The 24,197-nt window shown below is 47.5% G+C and overlaps 2 protein-coding genes and 1 long non-coding RNA gene across 9 annotated transcripts in view; 1 reads left to right on the top strand and 2 right to left on the bottom strand.

Moving 5' to 3' along the window:
* Positions 1-5,682: 5,682 nt before the first annotated feature.
* LOC148224055 (uncharacterized) lies at positions 5,683-8,854 on the bottom strand. Its single transcript, XR_015803384.1, has 2 exons — positions 7,649-8,854; positions 5,683-6,656 (listed from the first exon to the last, which is right to left on the bottom strand). It is a non-coding gene; the product is annotated as an uncharacterized LOC148224055 (long non-coding RNA).
* A 354-nt stretch (positions 8,855-9,208) lies between these two features.
* Positions 9,209-17,406, top strand: NOCT (nocturnin). Its single transcript, XM_014893635.2, has 3 exons — positions 9,209-9,506; positions 14,194-14,463; positions 15,284-17,406. The coding sequence occupies exons 1-3, from the start codon at positions 9,326-9,328 to the stop codon at positions 16,117-16,119; spliced, it is 1,287 nt and encodes a 428-aa protein (XP_014749121.1). The 5' UTR covers positions 9,209-9,325; the 3' UTR covers positions 16,120-17,406.
* A 4,869-nt stretch (positions 17,407-22,275) lies between these two features.
* Positions 22,276-24,197, bottom strand: part of ELF2 (E74 like ETS transcription factor 2) — a 33,802-nt gene continuing 31,880 nt past the window's right edge. For all 7 annotated transcript variants that reach the window (XM_088164154.1, XM_014893631.2, XM_088164153.1 and 4 more), the window contains one exon: positions 22,276-23,993. In XM_088164154.1, coding sequence (XP_088020280.1) covers positions 23,366-23,993 — 628 coding nt within the window. In that variant the 3' untranslated portion in view covers positions 22,276-23,365. The remainder of the gene's footprint in view (positions 23,994-24,197) is intronic.

Here is a 24,197-nt window from a genome sequence, read left to right as displayed (position 1 = left end):
AACTCATTTATTCACCTAGCAACAAAAATAGAGGGCTCACATTGCACTTGTCTGAGATCTTAAAAATTGAAATTGTAGCAAGGTTGGGGTCACAGCGTGTTTCTGAGTGCTGGAGGGGCTGCCAAGTGCCAGCTGAAGCCCACCAGTGTGTGGAAGGAGCCAATGGTATATCCTGTCCTTGTAATTCCACCTGTGACAAGTAACTCTGCAGCTGCCACTGTCCAAGGGCAGTGGGAAGCTTTCCCACTTCCAGGGTGAGTCCAGGATCCCTGCACTCAAAGAAGGCAGCCCCAGCTTTGTCTCAGAGCCACCTGACAGCTAGACAGTAATTGAAAAACACATAGAATAGGTAAATAATAATAAAATAAATAAATAATAGAAACTGCTGCAAATGCCACTTGAAAAAAGAAATAGCTGTGATGTCCCAGCACCTCCCATCCCATCACCCAGACTCTCCATCACCCACAGCCAAGGAATTGTCACCTCTCCCTGCAAGCAGCTTCAGCAGGGCATTGCCAGGTCCTTAGACTGAAGATATGCAGCACACAGCAGCACTGATGCTGCAGACAACAAATAAGTGGCATTGCAAATAAAACGTGCCATAATCCATAACCATCATTTCATATTTGATTGTTATAAATATGTAACTCTTTTTCTTTAATCGAAAATAAGCTGCTGCAGGGTTCACCATCTAGCTCATGGAAGCCACTAAAGGATTTGGAGACTGTGCTGGAAAAGATCACTAAGCTCACTAATCCATGTGTTTTGGGAAAGCCCTTGCTTTGCCATACATCTACAGGTGCAGCTGTGGAGTCAGCCCAGCTGTGCTGTGCTCTCTGAGCCAGCTCACACCAGCCACCATTCAATTAAACTGATGCTGAAAGCTACAAAACCCACCTATGACCTGAAAACATCAGGCATATGAGTTTTTGAGGTTTTTTTCCCTTTCAAAAAGGCCAAGGCTGTGTTTATTTTCCTGTCAAATCCCACTGTTTTCTAGCTGAGTTTTTGTAAGCACAGCCAGCTCTGCCCTTTCCTTGACACCTCACCTAGAGATGCAGTGGCATTTCATTTATCCTGCTTGTCTCAGGGTTAATTTTTGCAGCAGCCAGGAGGGACATATTATTTGCACCTGCAATTATTTGATGCCACCTCATGCCACGGACACAGGGTGGTGCCATTTCTTAGGTGGTGCATGGATACATCATCCTGGATTCCACGTTATTTGTACACTGATCTGCACACTCTGCTATTAGCATTGTTGTAACTGTTTTTCCTATTTCTTTGCCTCTTCTGGTAAATTGCTCTTATCTCAACCTTTTGTGCCTCCAGTTGTCCTCCCCATCTGGCTGCAGAGGGAACAGGAAGGAAGCGAGTGAGCAGTTTGTAGTCTGGGGTGTTTCAGCAGGAGCACTAAACTGTGTGGTGAGCAATCACATGTAAATAGTTTGCCTGTCTTTTAACTCTGTTATTAGTGTCTTGTTGCTACTGTTAATTTTCTTATTCCATTGCTGTTTCTAGTAGATTGTTCTTACCCCAACCTGTGATCTTTAGCATTTTGTGCCTTCAATTCTCCTCTCTATTTCATCGAGGAGCAGCAGAGAGAAAGTGAGCAAGCAGCACATGGTCTGGGGTGTGTCAGTGGGAACATTAAATTGGGGAACACCGTTCCTAAACCACGTCTCAGAACCTGGAAATGGAGTTGGTCGTCATAATGACTCTCATCCGTTTAAATGAAGGTGACAACACAGGAGGTAAGGTTTCTGAGAGAGGCCATGACAACTGAGAGTGGTACAACTATGCTGAGTTCTCTTTCATGAGGACAACCAAATGGTAATTTCCTACATTTACAAGGACAGTCAGTATAGAAATTACAGAAGGTTTGGTGATAATGTGAACTTGGCTACCACCAGCAGCCAGACAGGTTTTCAGTCACATGTGGTGAGTGTGTTTCTGTTCTTGCATATGTCCACCCTGCACTGTACAAAGAATAAGTGCTTCCAGGATTTCTGGATTCCAGGATGCTGCCCATTGACAGTGCCCTAAAAGGCCCGAGCTGGAGTGAAAATCAGACCTTTGCTTTGCTAGACTTTGGATCTTGAATGGCACCACAGGAGGGATGCTCACTTAGGTCACAGATTATGAAACAGCCTTTCCCCTCCAGGACATGCATTCAAGGCTCACTGGAGTTGCTAATGATCAACCACTCTGGCTTCACTGTGTTTGCAAGCATGTTTTTGTTTCACAGGTTTGCTCTGTGCTGCCTTGCTGCTGGTCACTGGGCTGCCTCTGAGTTGCCTGGACAATCCTCCCACCATGAATTTTAATGCCCAGGGCTTGTTGTCCATCTCAGGAAGAATTTTCTGCTGACCTGGACTCGGCTCAGTGGAGGAGAAATGGATTTAGTATGGAACAAGGTCCCAATTTCCTGAAGTGAAGAGTCCTTCACAGGGCAGTCTCTGCTCCCTTGCAAAGGACGAGTTATTCAAAACTGCCCCTTGTCCATCCAAGAGACAGAACTGTCTTCTGGACTTAGAGCTACTGAAAGTCTGTCAGGGAGAGCCCTGATCAATCCCCTGATATCCCTGGGATAGAGGTGAAACTAGAACTTCTTTCAAAAAAAGAAATTAGAACACAATAGAGGCAGAAAGTACATCTGTTCTCTGAGGAAAACAGCAGATTCACCCAAACTCCAGGGTGTACCCATGGAGGGAAGAGAACCTTTCCATGTCTCCTGAAGCTGCCCTGGAAGGACAAAAATCTATTAATAATTAAATCTATGTTTGATGCAATTCAAGTATGGAATTCACAGAGGAATTTGCTATCAAATAAGCAGATCATTTTCGCAGGGTAATAAACCTACGTACAACACAGGTGGCCTTTGCCATGACTTGTTTTCATTACCTGGCCAAAACAGCCCCTCTGGCACAGCCAGGGAGAGGACATAGCCCAGCTGGCCACCTGGGAAGTGGCCAGTTCCCAGCCCTTATCTTCATGGCTCAGTGTTGGCAAAACCTTGAGCTTTGCCAGCTCACTGCCTGGACCAGGGCAGAGGGGTCAGGGGCTGCTGAGACACAAAACTCCCCCAAGATGCTCAAAAGGAAGTGTCCAGTTTTGTGTGCCCAGAAGCACCAAGAGCTTCCCAGCCTGAATTTCAGGTTTCCTGACTCCTGCTGAGGCTGGTCAGAGCTGAGCAAAGCCACTGAGCAAAGCCAGGGTCCAGGTAGGGTAGAGGGCAAAGCCCCAGAGCCCTGCCAGCAGGGTTATGAAAGCCACTGCGGGTCACAGTGGTAACAGGGACACTTGCACAACCAGCAGGGCCAGTGACGCAGGCACAGCTGGATCCTGGCCAGGCCTGGATGGCCACCAGGATGTGGCAGCTGCCTGCAAATCCTACCTGCAGGCAGCCCAACCAGTGTGCCTCCACTGAGTACACCCCTGGGGCAAAGTCCAGTCCTGGGCTTGGCTGCCAGCTCCATCCTGACAGTCCCTCTTCAATTACAGATTTATTGCCTGGAAAGTGATTACTGGCAGCTTTCTTTACTGAGGCACCAAGGCACCATGAAACCAGGGTAACAGAGCGTGAAAAATAAAAGTTGCATTTACTTCCAAAGATGAAAACTAGCATCATTTTACAGTGCCCAGCCAAGGGTCCTTGGCATCCCTGTGTCAGGCCACTGTTCTCCATCACTTTGCTTTTCAATAGGGGCCCAGACAGCAACAACGAAAGAAAAATGATGTCAAGAAGACTGTCCTTATCTTAGCCTAAGATGTCCCAAAGCAGTCATTGGGAAGGAGGATGGATCTTCAGCCCCTTGGAGCATGTGTCAGAGCAGCACTTGCAGATCACCTCTGGATGGCACCAGGGAGGAGCAGTGACAATGAAAGGTGCTGCTGAGCAGCCCAGACCTACTCCTGTTGCCTCTAGATGCCTTTGTGCCAGGAAGTGCATCACCACCAGAAACTCCCCAGGGGCAGCAGCTCCACTGATTTGGGCTCTGGAAAGACTGTGCAAATCCCAGGCTTTTCAATGGCACTCACTCCCATTAGCATCAGGCTCTGAGCAGAGGCAGGTGACGCACTCATGCATCACAAAGTGTTCCAGGTCTTTCCAGCAGGTCAGGAAATGGTAGCCCTGCCACGCCTGACCTTTCTAAGGATCCCTGAAAGTCATGTCAGCATCTGGCAGCAGCTCAAAAGTTACAGTCACGTCACAAGAACACCCTAAATGGAAAATGTGTCCATTTCTGTCTCTCAAAAGGCAGACTAATGGCTGAATGGAAATGTTTGCTAAATGTCCTAAATGGAAATGAACGATCCTCCCCTGTTCAGATACAGGTGAGTATTGCAGCACAAGTGGTTGCACTCGCTCCAAGGAGAGCTATTAACTGGTTCCCTTCAAAGACACCAACACACACAGAAGGAAAATTAAATGGCTTTGCCCAAAAAAGGCATATAGAAAGTCCTTGGAGCATAAATAAGTATTCAACAAATTACAAACTGTCAGAAAGTAGATTCAGAGAGGTACTGAGCAAGTCAAGAAAAAGTCTGGCTGCCTCATGTAGAAGTCTTGGAAATTTTTTTCCACAGGCAGCCACCTCTTAGACACCTATTTCTAAATACCAAGTACTCTATTTAATCATCCCCACTGTCGTGTATATTCGTGTCTGAGATGAAGTGACGTGCATGTTTCTTTAACAAGATGTCAGAAGTGTCACTATCACTCCCTCTTCCTTAACTGCCTGGAACACTTTACCACCTGCTACCCAGACTTGCTGCTGGGTAGCAAGACAGATACTGGGATCAAGTGGCAGAGCTCCACTTCGTGAAATGCTTTAGTGACTGAAATGCTTGGCAAATGAGAGCTGAGGGCTTTGGGAAGCTCTCTCAGCTACCTGCAGCAATGCTGCCTGTTGTAAACACCTCAATCTCTTCACCTCAGCTGAACTTGTTTCAGGGCAGCCTCCCTCAAACCTACCATGATCCCCATGTTTGCCCCAAGTCCTGGCTCCTTCCCAGGTGCCCAAAAGCAAGGTGAGGCAGGGAGGAGAGAGCAGGCAAGCACTGGGGATGGATGACCAGCTGGGAGGAAGTGACTAAGGAGGTGGAAAGAGCATTATCCTCACATCATTAGTAATCCTAAGGCAGGGGAGTTTGAGGAAATCATTGCTTTTATTAGATGCTGGAAAAACTTCAGTCAAAGACGTATTTTTCAGTAAGTAACAATGGCCTGCTGGTCCTGAGATTTCCACAGCATTGGAGACGGATTAACAGTCTGGGCAGGATGTTTGGAACATTGGCGTCTCCAGGGTAAGATCAGGTCAAAAAAAACTAAGAAAAAAAAACATTTCTCACAGCCTATTCACCCTTTCACCTGGACCCCTTCTCTCCATTTGCTCACTGTTCCCAGCTTGTGGAAACATCAGTCAGACATCAGGGATAGCTGAGATCAATTCCCAAAGAAACTTCTCTCTCTTCACTAAGTCACGTGCGTCTAAAATGAATCATATCTTTTGTGCATTTTCAGACGGATTTTATTTTCCATACAAGGCTAGTAGGGCTTTTGAATCACCCCAAGGAATGCCAAGCAAACACTGATTCACATTTTGGAGTTAATCACCACTCTTCCCAATCCTTGGAACAGAACGGTATGTGTGGGAAAACAGCTTCATCAGGGACTCCTTTTCTTTCACAAATGCCTTTTTTATTGTCGTGCAAGCATGGGCACACAGAGTTAAGGAAAGCCAACACTCAAAAGAGCAGAGAAAAGCACATGCAGTACAGCAGGAAGCAGGAAATCTCCTGTCCTTACTCCTTGGAGATCACACGAAGAGGTGGTTTGGCCTAAATCCAACTACTTGAGTCACCAGAAAAATAAAATTAATAACAAACATATTGCACTACCATTCATTAGTTACTTAAGAACTGCTAAGCTCACTAGGTGGTGAGCAGCTCCAAGAAATCTGCTGGAACAGGAGGTGAGGAGGATGAGTAGCCAGCTCCGGGGGAAACCCAAGGTTTTTTCCATGGGGCAGGAGGGCAGAACAAAGAGCCATCAGGATAATATGCACCTGAATGCCAGAAAATGCCTGACAGGAGCTGAGGACTTGGAGCTCAGAGAGGGGCCCAGCTGCCTCATCTCCTGAGCAGGACACAAAGCCTGCCTGTCACCAAGTCTCTTATCTGTCAGCAGCAAAACCCAGGCTACCTATCCCCTTGGCCACTGCTGTCAGGAATTTTCTTTGCCAAATCCCACCAGAAATGGCAGGGCCATTGGGACAGCTCATGGATTCCTTGGATCACCAACCATTCTTTCCTTCCAGAAGAAGCTGGTCCTTTGAAAAGGGAAGAAAAAGCTGGTTACAGAGGTTCATGCACAACAAGCATAGAAATAAACTCTTAGTCACAAGTTTCCCCTCTGATGAGGGTGCCCGGACCTGAGAGCAGACAAGCCCAGTCAGGTGCAGAGCCCTGCAGGGAACCAGGGCTCCCAGTTTTGCATGGCAGCCAAGCCTCTGTGTCTTCTGTGCATATTTACAGTGGAAAGGATATGAATCAGAGCTCAGAGATCCTCAAGGAGTGGTCCACGTGCTTGGAAGCAGAGAAATTCAGGCTCCAGCCTGAGGCAAGGCTACTTCACTTTACAGAAAACAAAACTGAAAAAGTTAGTGGGGTACTAATCATCTACCTGTCATTTAATTATCTTTCTTGGGGCTTTTAGTTTGCTTGACAGCATTTTACATTAGAGCATTTTGCTTAGGGAGGGCTAGATGAGCCTACACACAGCCAGGTGTAAGTTTAAGCAGCAAGATCTAGGACCCACCTTGGAAACTGCAGCTGCTCTATAAATGTCTTTTTGAAGAGAAAAGCAGCATTGAGATAAAAACACCATCAGCAGAGAGCCTGTGAGACTATCACCATCTATGCTTTGATAACCAAAAAAGGAAATGAGTAACAAATAGATAAAATTACAGAGGAGAACAACAGAATTAGCACAAGCCTCCAGGGATGAAACTGGGATGAAATCAGTCAGAGCCAAGAGGGTTCAAAGCATCAAAATGGTACAAGGGATCAAACCCAGCTCTAGAAACGAGACAGAAAAGTTTGAACAAGGAAGCAAATGAAGTAGAGGATGGGCAGAAAGAAAAGCTAATTCCATCATCCCAGAAGACTCTAGATATTCTCCCAAGTTGTCTCTGGACCCTTTCCAAAAAGTGCCTTCCAAAATCCAGGTAAGAAGAGTGGTACAAGGTGATGAAAAAAAAGACAAGCAATGCACCTGCCTTCAAAGTGGAAGGAAAGTTCCTTGCACTATGAAAATTGTGGTGAAGAACGACCTGACAATGACAAATGTGTCTGGAATGGAGAGTAACACAAAGAAAGACAAGCAAATTTCTGGTGGGCTGTAGGCAGGAGACAGTGGGGAAGAGCTGGGGCAAGGACAGGCTAGAGGAGAGAAGGATAAGAAAAGATTTAGAAGACATGATGTGAAAGAATGTTTATTTTTTATAGGGGAAAATAAAGACCAGGCCCATGAAAAAGTCTGCAAGATTAAAAGAACAAGGACAGGGATCAACCAATGTTGCCCAAGCCAAGATGCACTTCCTGCACTGGGGAAAGCACAATAAGCACCTAGAAAGTCACATACTTTATGCCATGCCAGTGGAAAAGATGAGTCCCATCTTCCTGATGGCACCTTGCATTTGCTTCCAGTCCTGGAGGCCAATTTAGTCCCTGGGAAGGTCAGAATTCCCTTTCCCCTGTACCCAGAGGCATGCCTACATATATGCCCAAAACCAAAACAAACAAGTTTTTTGGGAGCTCAGGGAGGTTGTGAAATCCCCTTTGCTTGCAGCTTAGAACAAGGTCACATGTCACCCACACAGGCAGCCTGCAGGGAATTAATTCATTCTGACAGCAGAAAGAACAGAGGTAAGATCCTCTCCAAAGCCTGACTTCTGCTCAGCAGCAGAGCCCAGCCTGTGATGCATTGGACTGAGACAATTCTTGTGAGGTTGCTCTGCAATGGTTCTTTTTAATGCTTGCACCATTCTTTTGAGGATCACCTTTAATTCATTTTGATCCTGGAGGTCTTTTTCCCCCTAAATGATTCTACTATTCTCTCTTGTCTCCAGAGGATGCTTATAACCACCCTAAGTCCAGTAGGCAGCAAGCTGGAGAAAAAAAGCCTTGATAGCAGGCACTGGAACACCGAAACACAGGGAACAGCTGCTGTGCCCTAATACCATCTTCCTGGCAAGGAAAAGTTTGAGAAAAAAGAGGGTGCTTAAGCAGACCCAGGTCTAAAGCCATGCTGCCAGTTTGTCACAGCTCCTGCAGCAGCATCCCTCCAGCATCCTGGGGAGTTTATACAGAGAATCAGATATTGCTGGGGGGGGGAAAAAAAAAAAAAAGTCACATTTTCAGAAGGAAGCCTGTTCAGACTAGCTGCGGGCACTGCCCTAATTTCAGCACAGAAATTCCGGGCTGCCTTTCTGCCCCGATACAAGGCGCTAGAGCAAAGAGGACAGGGGAAGCAGGGGGAACAAGAAACAAGAGCTCCCAGCAGAGGTCCTTGCTTCGGAGCTCAGACCCCCTATATCGGGGGTGGCCCCGTTGCTCCCCAGCCCAGGGCCCACAGGCTCCGTGCGGGATGCAGGATGCGGGATGCAGGATGCGGGATGCAGGATGCGGGATGCAGGATGCGGGATGCAGGATGCTGCGCTGTGCCCTTCTCTCCACGTGGTCCTGCGGGCGCGGGGAGCGGGATGCGCGTGTGCCAGCGAGGCAGCCCAGAGCCTCTCGCAGACCCGTGCAGATGCGGACGGGCTCCCAGGCGTGCCGAGCCCCGCTGCTGCGGGCTGGGCTGAGCTGGACTGCGCTAGGCTAGGCTTGCTTAGGCGGGGCGGAGCAGCCACCGTACCGTGACGTCCGCGGGAGCAGAGGGCGCCCCTTGCTGACATCACCGCCGGGAAACCTCCTCCGGGACACACCACTCCACTCCGGGGCAGGGGAGGCGGGAGCGGCCACGGGGCGCGTTCTTCCCACCGCAGCATCCTCCGCCAGCGGCAGCGGGAGCCGCGAGACGGTGGCGAAAATCTCCGCCCCGCCGGTGTCCGCGGGCGGGCTCGGTGCGCGGGCGGCGGTGCCGGGAGGGTTTGTTTGTACCTTGTCTCTCCCCCCGGAGCGAGGGTGGTAGTGCCCGCCGTGCGCGCCGCGCGGGGCGCCGCCGCCCCTATAAGCGCGGCCGCGGGGCGGGCACGGCAGCCTCTGCGCCGCTGATCCCGCCCGATCCCTGCCGGTGCCGCTCCGTCCCGCCGGGAGCATGTACCAGAGCTCCGCACGCTGCCTCTGCTCGGCCCTCCCCGCCCTCTGCTGCGCTCCCGCCGCCGCCGCCTCGGCCTCCCGCCTGCCGCGGCCCCGCTCGCAGCCGGCGCCGCCCGGCCCCGCCGCCCCGCGGGCAGCAGCGGGCGGCCCGCCCGCCCCGGGAACGCCGCCGCGCACAGGTGGGTGCTGACCGAGGAGGGAGCCGTGCGGGGTCGCAGCCGGGCTGCTGCTGCGGGAGGGGGATCTGCGCTGTCCTGCCCACACCGGCGTGTTCTTGTCTCTTCTCTAGCCGCCTTTCCGCCGCTGGAGCGGCCCTTGGGCTCTAGGGTGTGAGCGGGCAGCATGGCCGGGCAGCCGCCGGAGCTCCCGGCTCGGGGTGCCCCACCTGCGGGACGGGGAGCGCCCACACGTGGGCTGGGCGCTTGGAGCACACCCAGGTATCGGTGGGGCGAGCTGCCTGCTGAGCCCCGGGGTCAGCGCCCACACGCCGCTGTCGGGAGCACGCCCGGGGACAGCCGAGCTGCCTCTTCAGCTGCGCTTTGTGCGGGCTCTTCTTACTCGGGGCGCTGTGTGGGTGCAGCCCAGGTTACCCTCTGCTACCGTGCAATAATTACGGCCCGTTAAATACTTTCTTCGCTCCCCACATGAGCCGTGGAAAGTGCCCCGGTGCCCCTGTGCTGTGCGGATACTGCTGGGTGTGTGCCCCATTGCCAGCCCTGCATCAGGGCAGGGCCGCACCCACCGCACCCCGGCGGGCACATCCAGCCTTGAGTCACCCTCTGTTCCCTCGGGCCATGGCTCAGAAGGCTCACCCGGAACCATTCGGAGCAGCAGCCACCATTGCTCCAGACTGGTGCTGTGGGAGGGGTGATAAGCACAACTCTCTGTCACTGAATGGTTTGGGTTGGAAGAGACCTTAAAGGTCATCTCTTCCAGCCCTCCCTCAGTGGGCAGGGACGCCTCTCACTAGATCAGGTTGCTTAAAGCCCCATCCAAGCTGGGCTTGGACACTTCCAGGGATAGAGTAACTTCTTTGGGCAGTATGTTTGAAGCTGTATTACATAATCTGGCACGCAGGAGACCCACTTTGCCCTACTGCCTTCAGCTGGGGTTGGGCTGAAGTGAGTTCATTCCCTGTTGCTGCTGTTACGGGAGGGTTGTAAAAGCCAGACGAGGCCAGGGTGCTTCCATTCCTCCTGTTGAAGCTGGGCCAGGGTGCCATATGGCAGGATTGAAGCCTCATGGCACTACAGGGACGAGGAACATATGCAGCTGAGAGCTGGTGGAATCGAGCTCGTGATTAATAAAGCATTCATGAAGATAGAGTTTTCCAGAGCTTGTGCCAAGTACTGATTCTCTGTATTACTGGAGGCAGGATTTGGGGTTCCCTTTTTTTTTCTGTTGTTGCTTGTAGAGAATAGGCAGCTTCTGCCTTGCTCTGACAAACTCTCCTTGCTGTCCCGGAGGTTGTACATGTAGTGTGATACCGTGGTAGCATAGATTTTGTCACATGAGGGTGGTGCCCTGTCAAGATATTCCTAGAACTGGGGTTCCAGGGAGGGCATCTCTAGCTGCTGCCAGCCTCTGGGGCCATGGGGGCTGATGCAGCTGCAGATTGCAGGTGTGTGGAGCAGGGAAAGCCTTGTAAACAGAATAGGACTTCTGGCTGAAGGCAGTGCTGGGAGGTATGACCTGAAAGGAAGGAAAATGACAATGTTGTTCACCTTACCCAAAAGGTCAGGGCCCAATACCCTTCTGAAGCAAAGTCCTTAAGGTAAAGTCTCTGATGGCTCATTGCCGAGATCCTAGAAGTTCATCTCTTCTATGCTGGATGAGGCAAGAAACCTTTCAGCTTTACACCCTGCTCTTATATTTAATTCAGTTTGAACTCTTCCCTTGCCCTTACTATGCTGAGGTACAGCCCTTGCCGAGAGGAAGGAACTTTCTGATTGTAAGCGTCTTGATTAGTAATTGCTGAGGTGATGTTCCCTGTTACATCACACCAAGAGAATTATGTTTGCAATCCACTGCTACAGTGCAAGCTCGAGTCTGTTTGTGCCTCTGCCCTCACCAGCTCCACAGTGTCACAGTACTGGCAGCACACATTATCCCAGCAAGTTACAGGTCACTTAGCTTGCACTGCAAGATTTCAGACTGGTGACCTTGTATTGTATTGTATAGCTGGACTGCTGTGACATGGTTCAGCATTGCAGAAATAATGAAATCGATTTTGTGTTTGGAGTTGTCATGTTTAGGTTGTTGGCCTGGCCCTGTTGTGCTGAACACCTCAGTCTTATCATTTCAGCACTCTGAGTACAAAGAACTTGTGTAGATAAGCAGTCATCTTAAGCTGGAATCTTCCCAAGGAGCCCTCTCCTTCAGCCAAGAACTTTCAAACCACCTATACCAGGGCTGAAAGTGCTTAATTTACAGACCCTCTTTCACACAATCTTCTCCGAGTCCTCAAAATAAGACTGAAGCTCTTTTTCCTTCCTGAGACATGACTGACTTTAAAAGCTGTCAAGATCAGTTCTGGGCCATAGTACAGGTTAGGCTATGCTTTACAGCCCATAAAGAGCTGGATACACCATGATCCCAGGGATGATGAGATTTAGACAATACTCTGGCTTTGTTTGCAGCTTGGCAGGTGGAGGCTGAACTTAGCCTTGATCCTGCTGTAACAGCTGTAAGCTGCTCAGGGCTTTGCCAACAGACCTCTGACTCCAGCTGTATTACACCTGCCTTGTCCCTTTCAACATCATCCCTCTGATTCAGGGCAAGCCACAAGCAGCCTAAGAGCTTGTTAGTGGCTTCTTGGGAGGATGATTATTTCCCAGTATTCCTTTGGAGAGCCCCACATGAGCCATGTTCAGCCATGGCGTGGTGGGGGCTGTATTCAGCTGCTGATAGCAACCCTGATGCAGCAGAAAACACGGGTTTATCTCCAGTTGCAGCACTTAGCTATGGGTTGTACCTGTCCTAAAAATAGGTGAGTGGCTCCCTGTGGAGTATCTATTAAAAGCTCTGTTGATTTCTTTGGGTTTCTACATGGCTGCCTGGCAGCCCTGATTGTGTGTAAACTGCACCCTTGTATCCAGCACAGAGCATGCTTTCATTCCTCCTCCTTCTCCCCTCACAGCTGTGTCAGGGTCCTGCTTAGGCATTCTGTGTTTTCCTTCACTGTTAAATGCCACTTCTACTTCAGCACTACTTGGCTTCTTGAGAAGAATTGTAAACTGAGAAGGACTGCAGAAACTGAAACACTACACGTGGCTTCCCTGGAAAGACATTCATGTGTGTGAGCTCAAGATCACATCACAGTTTGAGGAACTCTTATTACTTTTACTAAAAGGCACAGCTTTCGTGGAGCTGTTCCCGTGGGCTTACACATACAAAACACATATTAAAGCAAGCAGTTTTTGGTGTCTTTTAAAAGTATCTATTTTCCTAAATACGAGGACATGAGGCTTATACTGCAGTCTTTCTTTTCCACCTGAGTTTGTTTATTGAACTGTAAGGGTGCCCATCTTACTCCCTGCCCCTCTAGCCTGCCGTTACAATTGGTAGTGCTGTAGTTCAGTCTGAACATGCAAGTACGTTGGGTAACACCCTAAATTTGCTGCAAGATGTGAGCACAAGATGACAATTTCATCCTCTTCCTTTAAGTGACTTAAATGTACAAATAAACTTGCTTAAAAACCACTGTGGGCCAACAGCAGTGCAACACTGAAGTTCTTTTGCTTAAGATTTCCTTTGCAAAAGGCATTCAGAGTAAATAAGTAAGTTGAGACAACAACAAAACTCAGGATTGCTTCTTATGCAAGTTGCTGTGGTGCAAGCACTCCTTCCTGCCTGTGTTTGAAGGAGCAAAGCCCTCCCCCTGAAATTGGGTTGGAAAGCTCTTGCACACACAGCGTAGAAATACCACAAACCGTGCATAAGCCAAAGAGCAAAACAGAGCAGGGACACACCTGCAGCCCCATCCTGTGGCAGTGTGACCCCATGTGGCATGGGGGCACCTCCCTGTAGGAGACTCAGGGCTGGGTGAGGGCCAGCTGCAGTAGCAGGGAGAGCTGGGGGCATCAGCTTGTGTGCAAGATGTAAGATGGCCAAAGGAACAGGAGGTGGCTGGGGCCCAGGGAGGATTGCAGGGAGCACTGCCGAGCTGGGGCACAGCACAGAAGAGTGAGGACATAAAGGGAGAAAGGAGGGTGAGGAGAATGAACACAGGGATGGGGAGCTGGGAGATGCTGCCTTCTCCACTCCACATCCTGAGGTCTAAGCCAACAGAAGCATCTGGTTGCTTCATGCTCATGACAACAGTACTGCTTTGGGGATAAATGAAACTGATCAGAGATTCCTATTAAATACTAACCTGAGGGAATGAGTCACCCTGCTGGCCTGCAGGCTGTAGTCTGCAGACACAGGGTAGCAGGCCACGCAGAGTGCCATCTCCATCAGAAGCAAATGCTGCATGTGAAACAAGGAGCAGGCAGCATTTGTCCACCTGCCGGGCTCTCTCCTCTGTGAACAGGGAGGAAGTATGCTCTATTGTGTTTTCTACAAATGTGTGCAGAGTTAATCTTAGACCTCCTATTCTGATTGAAAGACTTCTTTATTGCCTTAGAAGACAGCAGCATGATGTCTTCAAGCAGGCTGTTTGCAGGCTGCAGCCCCTGATGACAGGCAGAACATGAGACTGGACAGGACTAACCCTATCTCTGCATCTTTCTTATTTTGTCTCAGACTCAGGAACAGGCTCCTGCACAAACCACCAATGGCTGGCACTGCAACAAGGTACCCAAGTGATGAGAAGAGCTGTGGTGGGCCATCTCTAACACCAGTTTTTCTTTCTTTCCCTTGCAGTGTGTTCCATGGGAAACAGCACCAGCCGGCTCTACAGCGTGCTCGCCAAGACGCTGAGCAGCGGTGCTGTATCCCAGCACCAGGACTGCCTGGAGCAGCTGGACTCAGCACAGCTGGATCCTATAGATCCCAAGGAATTGCTGGAGGAATGTCAGATCGTTCTGCAGAAGAGGCCACCCCGGTTTCAGAGGAACTTTGTGAACCTGAAGAAAAACACTGCCAGTAACCACCGCCCCATCCGGGTCATGCAGTGGAACATCCTCGCCCAAGGTAGGAGATGCTTGGGAGCCCCAGGTATGGCCTTGAGACCAAATGCAGCAAAGAAAACCCTGGCAGAGCAAAGGGAGAGGAGTGACCTACATGAGATACAGCTAACTGAGGGCCAGGGGGAATATTTTGGGCACTAGAAATAGTGGCTTTCCTTCTCTCCCATAGGAAAGGAAAAAAGGTCTCTCCTTTGCAACTCTGATGCCAGAGGTAGCCCTGAATTCCTGTCTTAACTGAACACAGTGTATTCTAAAAGCTGTGACCCATCAGTTTTAGGTGGTTGTTAGCCCCAGAGAAGTCTCATCCTTTTCCAGAGTTTTATGTGTAAAGTTTCTCTTCAGTTTCTGATTATTTTATTGGTGAACTACTCAGAAATTCAGATCTGCTACGGGAATTCTTAATGCTTAAAAATGATTCAAAACTAGCAGTTAAAATTAAGGTTGTAAGTTGACGAGTGCAGCAGCCTCATCTTAAAATCTTTTGGTGCAGGAAATTTCCCTCATAGGGACTTGCCTTAACCTTCTGCAGTTAAGTCACTTTAACCTACTTTATTTTATTTTGGCTTAAGTGGAAGTACTTGCCCTTGTGTAGTGGGCAGAGGGGGAGAAAATCTTAAGATGTCTTGTCTGTAAAAGGAATTTAATTTTTTGGAGTGACTCCAGTGACTTGAAAAGGGGTTCTCACACCTGTTGGTACCCCTAAAGTCACCAACTACTCCTGGAAAACCCATGACCTGTATGTAAACTGCTAAAACCTGGGGGATGACGGGCTGTCTCAGCTACTAACTTTAGGGTTTTTTGTGCCCCCTCCTTGCTAATTCCAGCTCTCGGGGAAGGCAAAGACAACTTTGTTCAGTGCCCCATGGAAGCTCTGAAATGGGAGGAGAGGAAGTGCCTCATCCTGGAGGAAATCCTGGCGTACAAGCCCGACATCTTGTGCCTTCAGGAGGTCGACCACTACTTCGACACCTTTGAGCCGCTGCTGAGCCGCCTGGGCTACCAGTGCACCTTCTTCCCGAAGCCGTGGTCGCCGTGCCTGGACGTGGAGCACAACAACGGGCCGGATGGCTGCGCCATGTTCTTCCTCAAGGAGCGCTTCGAGCTGGTCAGCAGCGCCAACATCCGGCTGACGGCCATGAAGCTCAAGACCAACCAGGTGGCCATCGCCCAGACGCTGAAGTGCCACGAAACCGGCAGGCTCTTCTGCATCGCCGTCACACACCTGAAAGCCCGCACGGGCTGGGAGAGGTTCCGCTCGGCCCAGGGCTGCGACCTCCTGCAGAACCTGAAGAGCATCACGCAAGGAGCCAAGATCCCCCTGATTGTGTGCGGAGACTTCAACGCAGAGCCCACCGAGGAGGTGTACAGGGAGTTTTCCAACTCCAGCCTCAATTTAAACAGTGCGTACAAGCTGCTGAGCCCCGACGGGCAGTCGGAGCCCCCCTACACCACCTGGAAGATCCGGCCCTCCGGAGAGTGCCGGCACACGCTGGATTATATCTGGTATTCCCAGCATGCCTTGAATGTGACCTCAGCCCTGGGCTTGCTGACTGAAGAGCAAATTGGGCCCAACAGGCTGCCCTCGTTCAATTACCCTTCCGATCACCTGTCCCTTGTGTGTGACTTTAGTTTTAATCAGGACCCTGACAGACTGCTGTAATGTCTTGGAATGCCACCTGCTATTGCAGTGTCTGAACTCACCAGTCTTTTATTTTAGAGAAAACCTTTGAAGCTAGATGCTATTGAAAGATGAGGAAATACTGTTGACTAACCATTATGGGGAGTTACACTTGCTGTTCAGCCCTCATTAATGTGGAGCCTTTGAGGGAGGAAGAAGGAAGCCAGTGTTCTCATCATGCTCTTCTTGCCACGTCAGGGTTTGAAAACTAGAAGGGAAATGAGCTTTATCCTTTCACTAAGCCCCCTGTTTTAAGGATTTAATCCTCTAATGAATGTGGAGGCCTTAGTATTTAAATCAAAACACTTGTGTTTGTAAAACAACTTGCCCTGACAGCATGCTAATTTTATTTATTTCATGTTAAGCTTCTGCAAGTACCAAAGGGAATGAGGTTCGAGTACCCAGTAAGATTGTCTTAAATCTTTTTTTGTTGCAATATGAAGGAAGTTTAATGCAGTTTAGACAAAATGCTGAGCTCATAGTAGTGTGGTCATGTCATTTTTCCATGACCTGAGATGACAAATTCATTAGAAGTGTGAGGAAGGCCCCCTCCAGTAAGAGCAGATGAGGAAACAGAAGCTGACTATGACCTAGAGTAATACCCTCACTTTTCCAGAACAATGTGCATGTGTCTGTCACACACACAGAGCCTGTAGGCTGTGCAGTGACTGTACCTTCATCTCTTCTGTGCTTCCCTCTGGAGGACACAGCTAAGCAGGGACTGTTTCTTCCTCTGCTTTGAGTATTACTTTTCTTAAAGTTTAAAGTGGTAGTTTTGTCAATCTTGCTGTTTCAGTAAAGGGCCAGTCTTAATGTTGAAAGATTTTCTTTTATTTATCTTCAGAACATAAAGCTACACTGGAACCTGTTATAAGATAAAATGTATTTATTGAGAGAAGTTGGTGATCCTGCATCTGATTGGAAATCGTACAGTGACAGTGTTCAGGAGCCTCCTGTGACCCAGGAAACTCTGGCAAAGCAGCTGGGCTACAACAGAGGTGTGTCAGTATGGTGTGTTAGTATGTTAACTCCTGTGATGTCATAGTGACATAGGAATTGCATATATGGATTGTAAACATGCCATTATGCCAGAAAATGACATAGGAAGAGAGGAGGGAAGAGGGACAACAGTTGGAGTTGGGCTGACATTTAGGTAGTTGAGGAAGATATGGCAGGGCAAATAAAGCAGTATTTCCATGTGAAGTAGGGTGCATAATAACTCTTAAATGTTCCAGGTGTTTATTAATAAAACTCTTTGGAAAAAGGTAATATCTCTGCTGCTGTCTTTCTCACTTCACTGTCCCAAGTTTCTGTTGCCAAGCAGGTGACCTGTCTCAACTAGTCTGAGCTTCAGGTTGGTGCTGATGCTTCCCCTCCAGACCTCTTTTCCCCACCCCTAACTTCAAAGTGGCATGGCTGCTTTGCCTTCACGGCACACTTTCTTCAGCTTGGAATGTCCAAATTTCACAAGTCTGAAGGGAAAGGACTTATGCTTAGCTGTTAAGCTGCTCGCTCTTCTAGTTAGAGAGGAAACCTACACTGTATTACTGTAAATACTCCCCTTTCCAATAATTGGGTGGAGCTACAAACCTAGCTAGTCCTGCAAAGCAAGGTGCAAGAATTCCTTCCTGAGGGCTGCTAAGTGTGCCTGGGAAGGCTGGCCCCTGACAAAAGGCAGCTGTATCAGCCACTTTCTTCTAAGACCTCATTGGAAGAGAAGAAACGCCACAGGTGTGACCTTTACACAGCCCATAAATTACTGTATTTGGATTGCTGAGAAGGGGAATACAGAGTCTGGTGAGTGGAAGTCCCAAATTCCCACACAAACACTCCTCATCAGGCAAACAAATGAAGTGCTGTTGTGCAGCTGTAACACACCCTGCACACGCTCCTGACCCTTGCAGGATGAGGGCAGTGGTCTGCTTCCAAGCATAGGCTCCTCTAACCAGCCTGGGATTTATGTGGATTTGACTTTCCCCAGACAGAAAGGATTTTACAACCAAGGAGACAATGGCCTTGGTGAATACTCTTACCAGGCACCTGCAACAAACATGCCAACACCTCCTTTGGCTGGAATTTTAGAAAGAGCAAACTATCCTTGGAAGCCAGAAGGGTGACACTTTTGGGGGAGATTTTGGGCAAGACATGCACATGCACAAAAAGACAGGCCTTTGAGCCTTGCTGCCATTTTTCATACCGATTAGACACTGACAGCTTCCTTTTTATGGTGCTGGCTGTCCTCAATTGTGCAGAGGGGGTGAGATGCAGTGCTTTTCCTTTAGGATTATTTTCTCTTAGGACCTTCCCTCAGATGGTCTTGCAAGGAGAAGAAATAATTCAAATGCCCATTAATTAATGTCTGTAGTCATCTTCAGCTAAACACTTCTAAAATCAACACCACAATGTAGGCCTATAAGACAGTATCTTTAGTAGGTCAAATCCTTGCTCATCTACCACAAAAACAACCAGAAGCTGGAGCTTCCATCCAAACTCCTTTCAGCAGTTTCTGGAAGAAACTACCCTTGTGGTAGAAAGCTCTGACTTGAGAGCAAAGGTCAGGTCTGTACTTAAAAACAAACTAAACCATAACCAAAAACCCCACCACTCCCACCAAAAAGCTCATGATTTCATTTCACTTTTGTATAAGCAGCTCCATTTTCCTCAGGCCAGTCGAGGTGTCTGTCCATCAGCGTGGCACCTTTCCCACTGCCACAGCATACAGCCACAGGCTGGATTATGAGAGGCTTTTAGCAGGAACTGAACTATCACAGCTGCAGAATTCCCACTGTCACTCTCACAGTGGAGTATATGGTATCTGTATGGTTCTTAAGACGTTTTAATTCATACCCTTGCTTACAACATTCATTCTCCTACGTAAGAAACCTAACTGTTGAGAAAGAGCATGATTTATATGATACTGCCATCACTGCAGAACCTCTTCTGAAGTGGAAAGGGCTGGGATTCTTCTTTCATCCTGGACATGTTACAGTAGGTGCTCACTGCTTCCACTCCTTAAAGGGTAATTTTGAAGGCAAGGCGGGGGGAATAACTGAAAAGGCTGGGGACTCTTCCCATCTTGGGGCAGTTCTGCCTGCTACAGCCCAATGGTGAACCCTTTCTGCTGGATTTCAATAAACAGGTAGACAGGCCACAGAAATTAACTGCTAAGTTCCCAGGCAGCTTCAGCCTTTTATTCCAGTACATGCCATAATTTATTTTGCAGAGAGACTTCTTTGGAAACTTTAATGGATTATTGCTCTTGCTTTTTTTTATGCAGCAAGAGGCAAGCCTACAGCACTGAAATACTTTTGCCAGCTATAAATATCAGTACCCTAAATATTTTTCAGAAGAAACAGAAAGGATTTTTTTTTTCCTTTGTAGCAGTATGACTTAACAGTAAAAAAAGTCTTCCAAGCTATTCTTATGGATGCCTTATAAGCACACCAAGGCTAAAAAAAGTCTCCACAGATCCCTTGCTTTCATCTTGAATAAAGGATGCCTTAGCTTTAGCAGTGACACTTTTCCCTCATTCTCAAGCTGCAGGAAGAAATGACCCACTTATTTAATTTGCTGAAAGGCAGAAGCTGCTGCAAGCTTATTAAAACACTATCTCTCCTGGAGAACAATTCGATTCCAAATACATAGATTTGGATCTTCTTAATAAGCTTAACACCTGCTATTTGAACTGTCTCTACAAGGCAGAACTGCACTTAACTTGTTTTGCCAGTAACAAACTTCACATGCAGCTGGGATGCTGCACATGTCCTGCTGAGTGTGAACTTGAGGCTTCAAGCACCTTCAATTTTCTCCTCAATTTCTGACTGCCCCTGGCTCACTCATCCCTGATCACCTCAGATATAACTCTCCAAAGACACAAAGCTGATGAAATCAATTAGCAGAGGATCCCAAGAGCTCAGCCTTCCTTTCAGCACACTTTACCCAGACAACCTGAGCTGTGTCAAGGCCCAGAACTCAGAACCCTTCACTGGGAAAGATGTGCAACAGAGAGTTAACAAAAACAGTTGTCTCTGGAATGGGGTTCCCCTTTCAACTTTTCTTATTTCTGATACTCAGACATTTATTCTGAATTGCAACTCATAGTTAAGATTTTTTTTCCTTGTGGATTACACAGCGATACCATTTTCATTCTATAACTTAAAACAGTGGTTTTGAAAAATAAAAGTAGTTTTTATCTGCAAAATCAGTGCTACTAAGTCTGTGTATGTCTCAATGCCTTCTGTATAAAGCATCCTCACTTCACACAAGTTTCATTCTACCCACAGATCTACGAGTTACTGCTTGCCAAGGATGAGTTAGGCCTGGACCCTTCTACATGAGCCACCAGATTCAGATATAAAAGGGAGTCCCACTTTCACACATGTACAAAACAACAGGTTTTTCAATGGGATTGCAAAAGCCTGGGAGTATAGCTACATACTATTTCAAAATTCTAGCGTTCCTTTCATTTGTTTCAGATGTTACAAACCTGACCAAAGCTCCCTCATCCTGAGGGATGTCCTCCAATAGCAGCAGTAAAAACGTACTAATGTACAGAATCGGGTTAAGTCCCCTTTCCATTTCAGTTACAGCACATCCTCACACATTGAGATTCTCACAGCACTTCATGAACCAGTAAATATCCTCTGGAAACCAGGGTCATGTGCCACTCACTGGTGGCCAGGGGAGAGAGCCAAAGGACCATCACCAGTTCCGTGGCAAGATGCAGCCCTGGCAGTGTCTCAGATCTGACTACCCCACCAGTAGTGGAGCTGGGTGCCTTCATTCCTCTAGTTTTTGCCATTACATAGTGGAGTCTTGGCATTAAAAGAAGGTCATCAGCTGGAGATCCTTATCTAATTCCAGGAAGATAGTTTGTCCCCATTTGACTTCCAGTGTATCTAAATTAGGTGTTGGAAGGGTCTTAATTACAAATACTCGACATAGGTATTTCATGCTGAGATACAGCACCTCTTTCAGATACTATCAAGCAACAGCCACTTAGAACAGGGTTTCTTACAGACTGGACTTACACGTGTAGGTTTAAAAACACTTGTTTCTCTCTTGTCTTTTGGCTCTGATTTGTTCCACCTGCCTCTCTTTACACTGCTCCATTTCCCTTTACACAGAACATTAGTGCCTCTCAGACTGCCAAATTAATCAAGTGATGGCCCAGCTTCCCCTACTTCCCTTTCCTACCTCTTTCTTAGAAAAAAGAAGTCCTCTTCTCTCTCCATTTCCTTGTGTGAAGGGGTCTTCGTCCTCTACTCCATGCCAGAAACACAGTTCGTGTGTAAGAACCTTTGATTCCTTGGATTGCTGCAAATAGAAGGGATTGCTGCCTTCTACACCATTTTTTATCTGCTTCAGCTTCATTTTGTTCTTAAACTCCACTTCCCTGCTCAATAGGACGAAAAAGAATAGTTTTTTCCAGAAGCCTTTCATAGTCCCCCACATGCTGGCCTGGCTGTGTGGAGCTATTTCCACTTTTCTTAACCAGCTGAAGGGAAGAATGGGCCTTGCTGCTAGGACTCTACAAGTAACCTGGCTCTCAGCATGTAAAGTATTTAATTCTGGTGTCTTTTAGCATTACAGAAGACCTCAGTTCCAGACACCTGTTAAAATTGCTCCTCCAGGCATGAAGTACTTAGATGATCATTTAGACTTCAATAATTTCAAGATTAGCCAAGTTCCTGCCCTGAAGACTTTTCAAGGCACATCTCTATGAACTGGGGGTCCACGGGGCACCTGACTACCCACAGGCTGATGTGCCAGTGTGGTGGCCACGAAACCAGGGTAAGCTACATTTCAAGCTGTGCACATGGACTGGAAATATGGAGCTAATATCTGATGTAGCTGGAGGAGCAGTTAGGTAGTTCACAGAGCCCATATGTATGCTCATCCTGAAAATGTCTAAGAACTAGACCCCTGCCAGAAGTTACCTCATCAGCTACAGCAAGCTTCATAGGTATTCAAACAACTGAGTGAGAGAGCTGGTCAGCCCTTTGAAGCAGGAAGAGTCCCAAAATTTCACACTGTATCATCTATATTAGGATAAACGCCTGGAAGATCTCAAATAAGAAAAGGTTAAGAGGTTAGCAGAAAGGAAGAAGGAAAAAATAAAAAGCACAACAAACACCATTAAATTTTCTTTCTGTATTTCAGTAAAACCTACTTGAATACACTTTGAAACAAGAGTACAACAAAATAGAATATACTTCAAATGTTGAATATACAAACTATTATAGTTCGTTCTGAACACTGGTACTTCCCTCTTAACTTCAACTAAAAAAATTTACAGGTTTAGAACTACCTGACAAAAGCTCATGCTGGGCGTGACCTTTGAAGTGAGAGTAGAGCTGAAACTGAAATGTATGCACAGATGTCAAGGCTAAGTGAGAGAAACAGGCATGGTACAGCAGAAGGCAGAAAACCTGCTGCTACTTTGTCCACGATTAAGAAATTTAGACAGACTTTTAACTACCATACAAAATATGTTACATGTTATTCTATAACAATACTGTGCTAGGTACAAGGTTTTTAAAAAATTTGTTTTAATAAAAAAGCTTTACACAAACAAGCCATTAGCTTATTTCAAGAAAGATAACTGAAAATCAGTCTAAGGCTTTCAATTTGAATCTGCTTAAGCTGTATGATACAAAAACCCCTCTAGGCCTCTGTCTTCTTTTAGAAGCTCTTTAATCTCCTTTATTTCACTTCCTACAACACCTAGTAGCATAGTTTTTCACATAGCACCAGTTGAGTACTGTGGGCACACAGTAGTAATCGCTGGTTTGAAATACATAAAATGCATCAAATTTGCCATTTGTGTAACAATGAGACTTTCCTCTCCCCGTGAAAACTAAAAACCAAGGCAAACCTCTCACACAGCTCTCTCTTAGTGTTTCAGGTCTTAGTGTAACTTGGTAACCGGTAGCGTAGTGAAATTGTTTGGTCCCTTTTCAGTCCCTCTCTCTTCCCTTCTCCACAGGTTCAGCTGTTTCCCAACTGGAAGAGGCAGTTTTTATCAGCATATCAATGTGGTTTAATTCCCACTGAAACACGGGAAAATAATTTTTTTTTTTCAGTAAGTCTTCAACATCTGCATGTTTATTAACATTCCAAAACTCTCCTTTATGACTTGGTGGTGGCATCCACATCCCTCCCCCAGTTATGTCAGTATATTCAAAACCGTAACAGTTAGAAGTCCATGCTTGAAGAAACCTATTCTTCATTTCTCACATGTGATGATTCCTTCTGTTTTCATTGTCACAGGAAGGGCAATAGCTGAGGGTGTACTAACTACTACTACATGGGTCACAGTCTTGCTTCCATCCACTGGCTTCTCCTCTTTTACCAGCTGCAGCGTTTTCACTTCGCATTCCTGTTTGGAAGCGGCTGTGTCTGATTTAACTTCTGGGCCTTTGAGCACGGCACTGATCACCCTGGGAGGAGTCTGGCCAGAGGCCTGCTGAGCAGGAACCGACAGTCTCATTACTGGTGTCCCATGAGCTATGGACACTGGGGTTAGTGCTCGAACAGCCAGTGGGGCTCCCACAATGTTGATGCTTCCTGACCCAGACAGGCCCGTTTTTGTTTGCAACTGACACTGCGTGAGTTGCGTGGCAGGGATGGTGATGATTTTGGTGGGCTGCATTGTGATTTTGTCTCCATTTTCAGCAGAGGTTGGCATCACAGTAGGGATTGTCTGGATTACTACCTTTGGAGTTGTTGCTGTGGTTGGACTTGTGTTGGTTATTAACGGTGAGCCTGCATTTACTGACTGCACTGCCACGGTTGAGATTTTCTGTCCCAGAGAGGTCATGACAACGGGCACTTGCATTGCCACACGAACAGTCCTACAAAATAAACATGGGTGTTTAGGCCAAAACACAGGGCACCATTACAGATGACAAGGAGGGACAATTCTAAGGGAGAAAGGTTTTTAACGGGTTCATAAAAACACTCAAACCAAACTATAAAAAAGAAATTAAAAAGCCAAAAAAAAAAAGCAAGCAAAGAACCCAACCCCAAACCTTGTGCACATCTAGCAATACGACTTT

Source organism: Sturnus vulgaris, chromosome 4, assembly GCF_052056855.1.
Source record: "Sturnus vulgaris isolate bStuVul1 chromosome 4, bStuVul1.hap1, whole genome shotgun sequence".
Lineage (NCBI taxonomy): Eukaryota > Metazoa > Chordata > Aves > Passeriformes > Sturnidae > Sturnus > Sturnus vulgaris.
The sequence above is the reverse complement of the archived record's forward strand: the minus strand, read 5'-3'. Positions and strand labels throughout refer to the sequence as shown.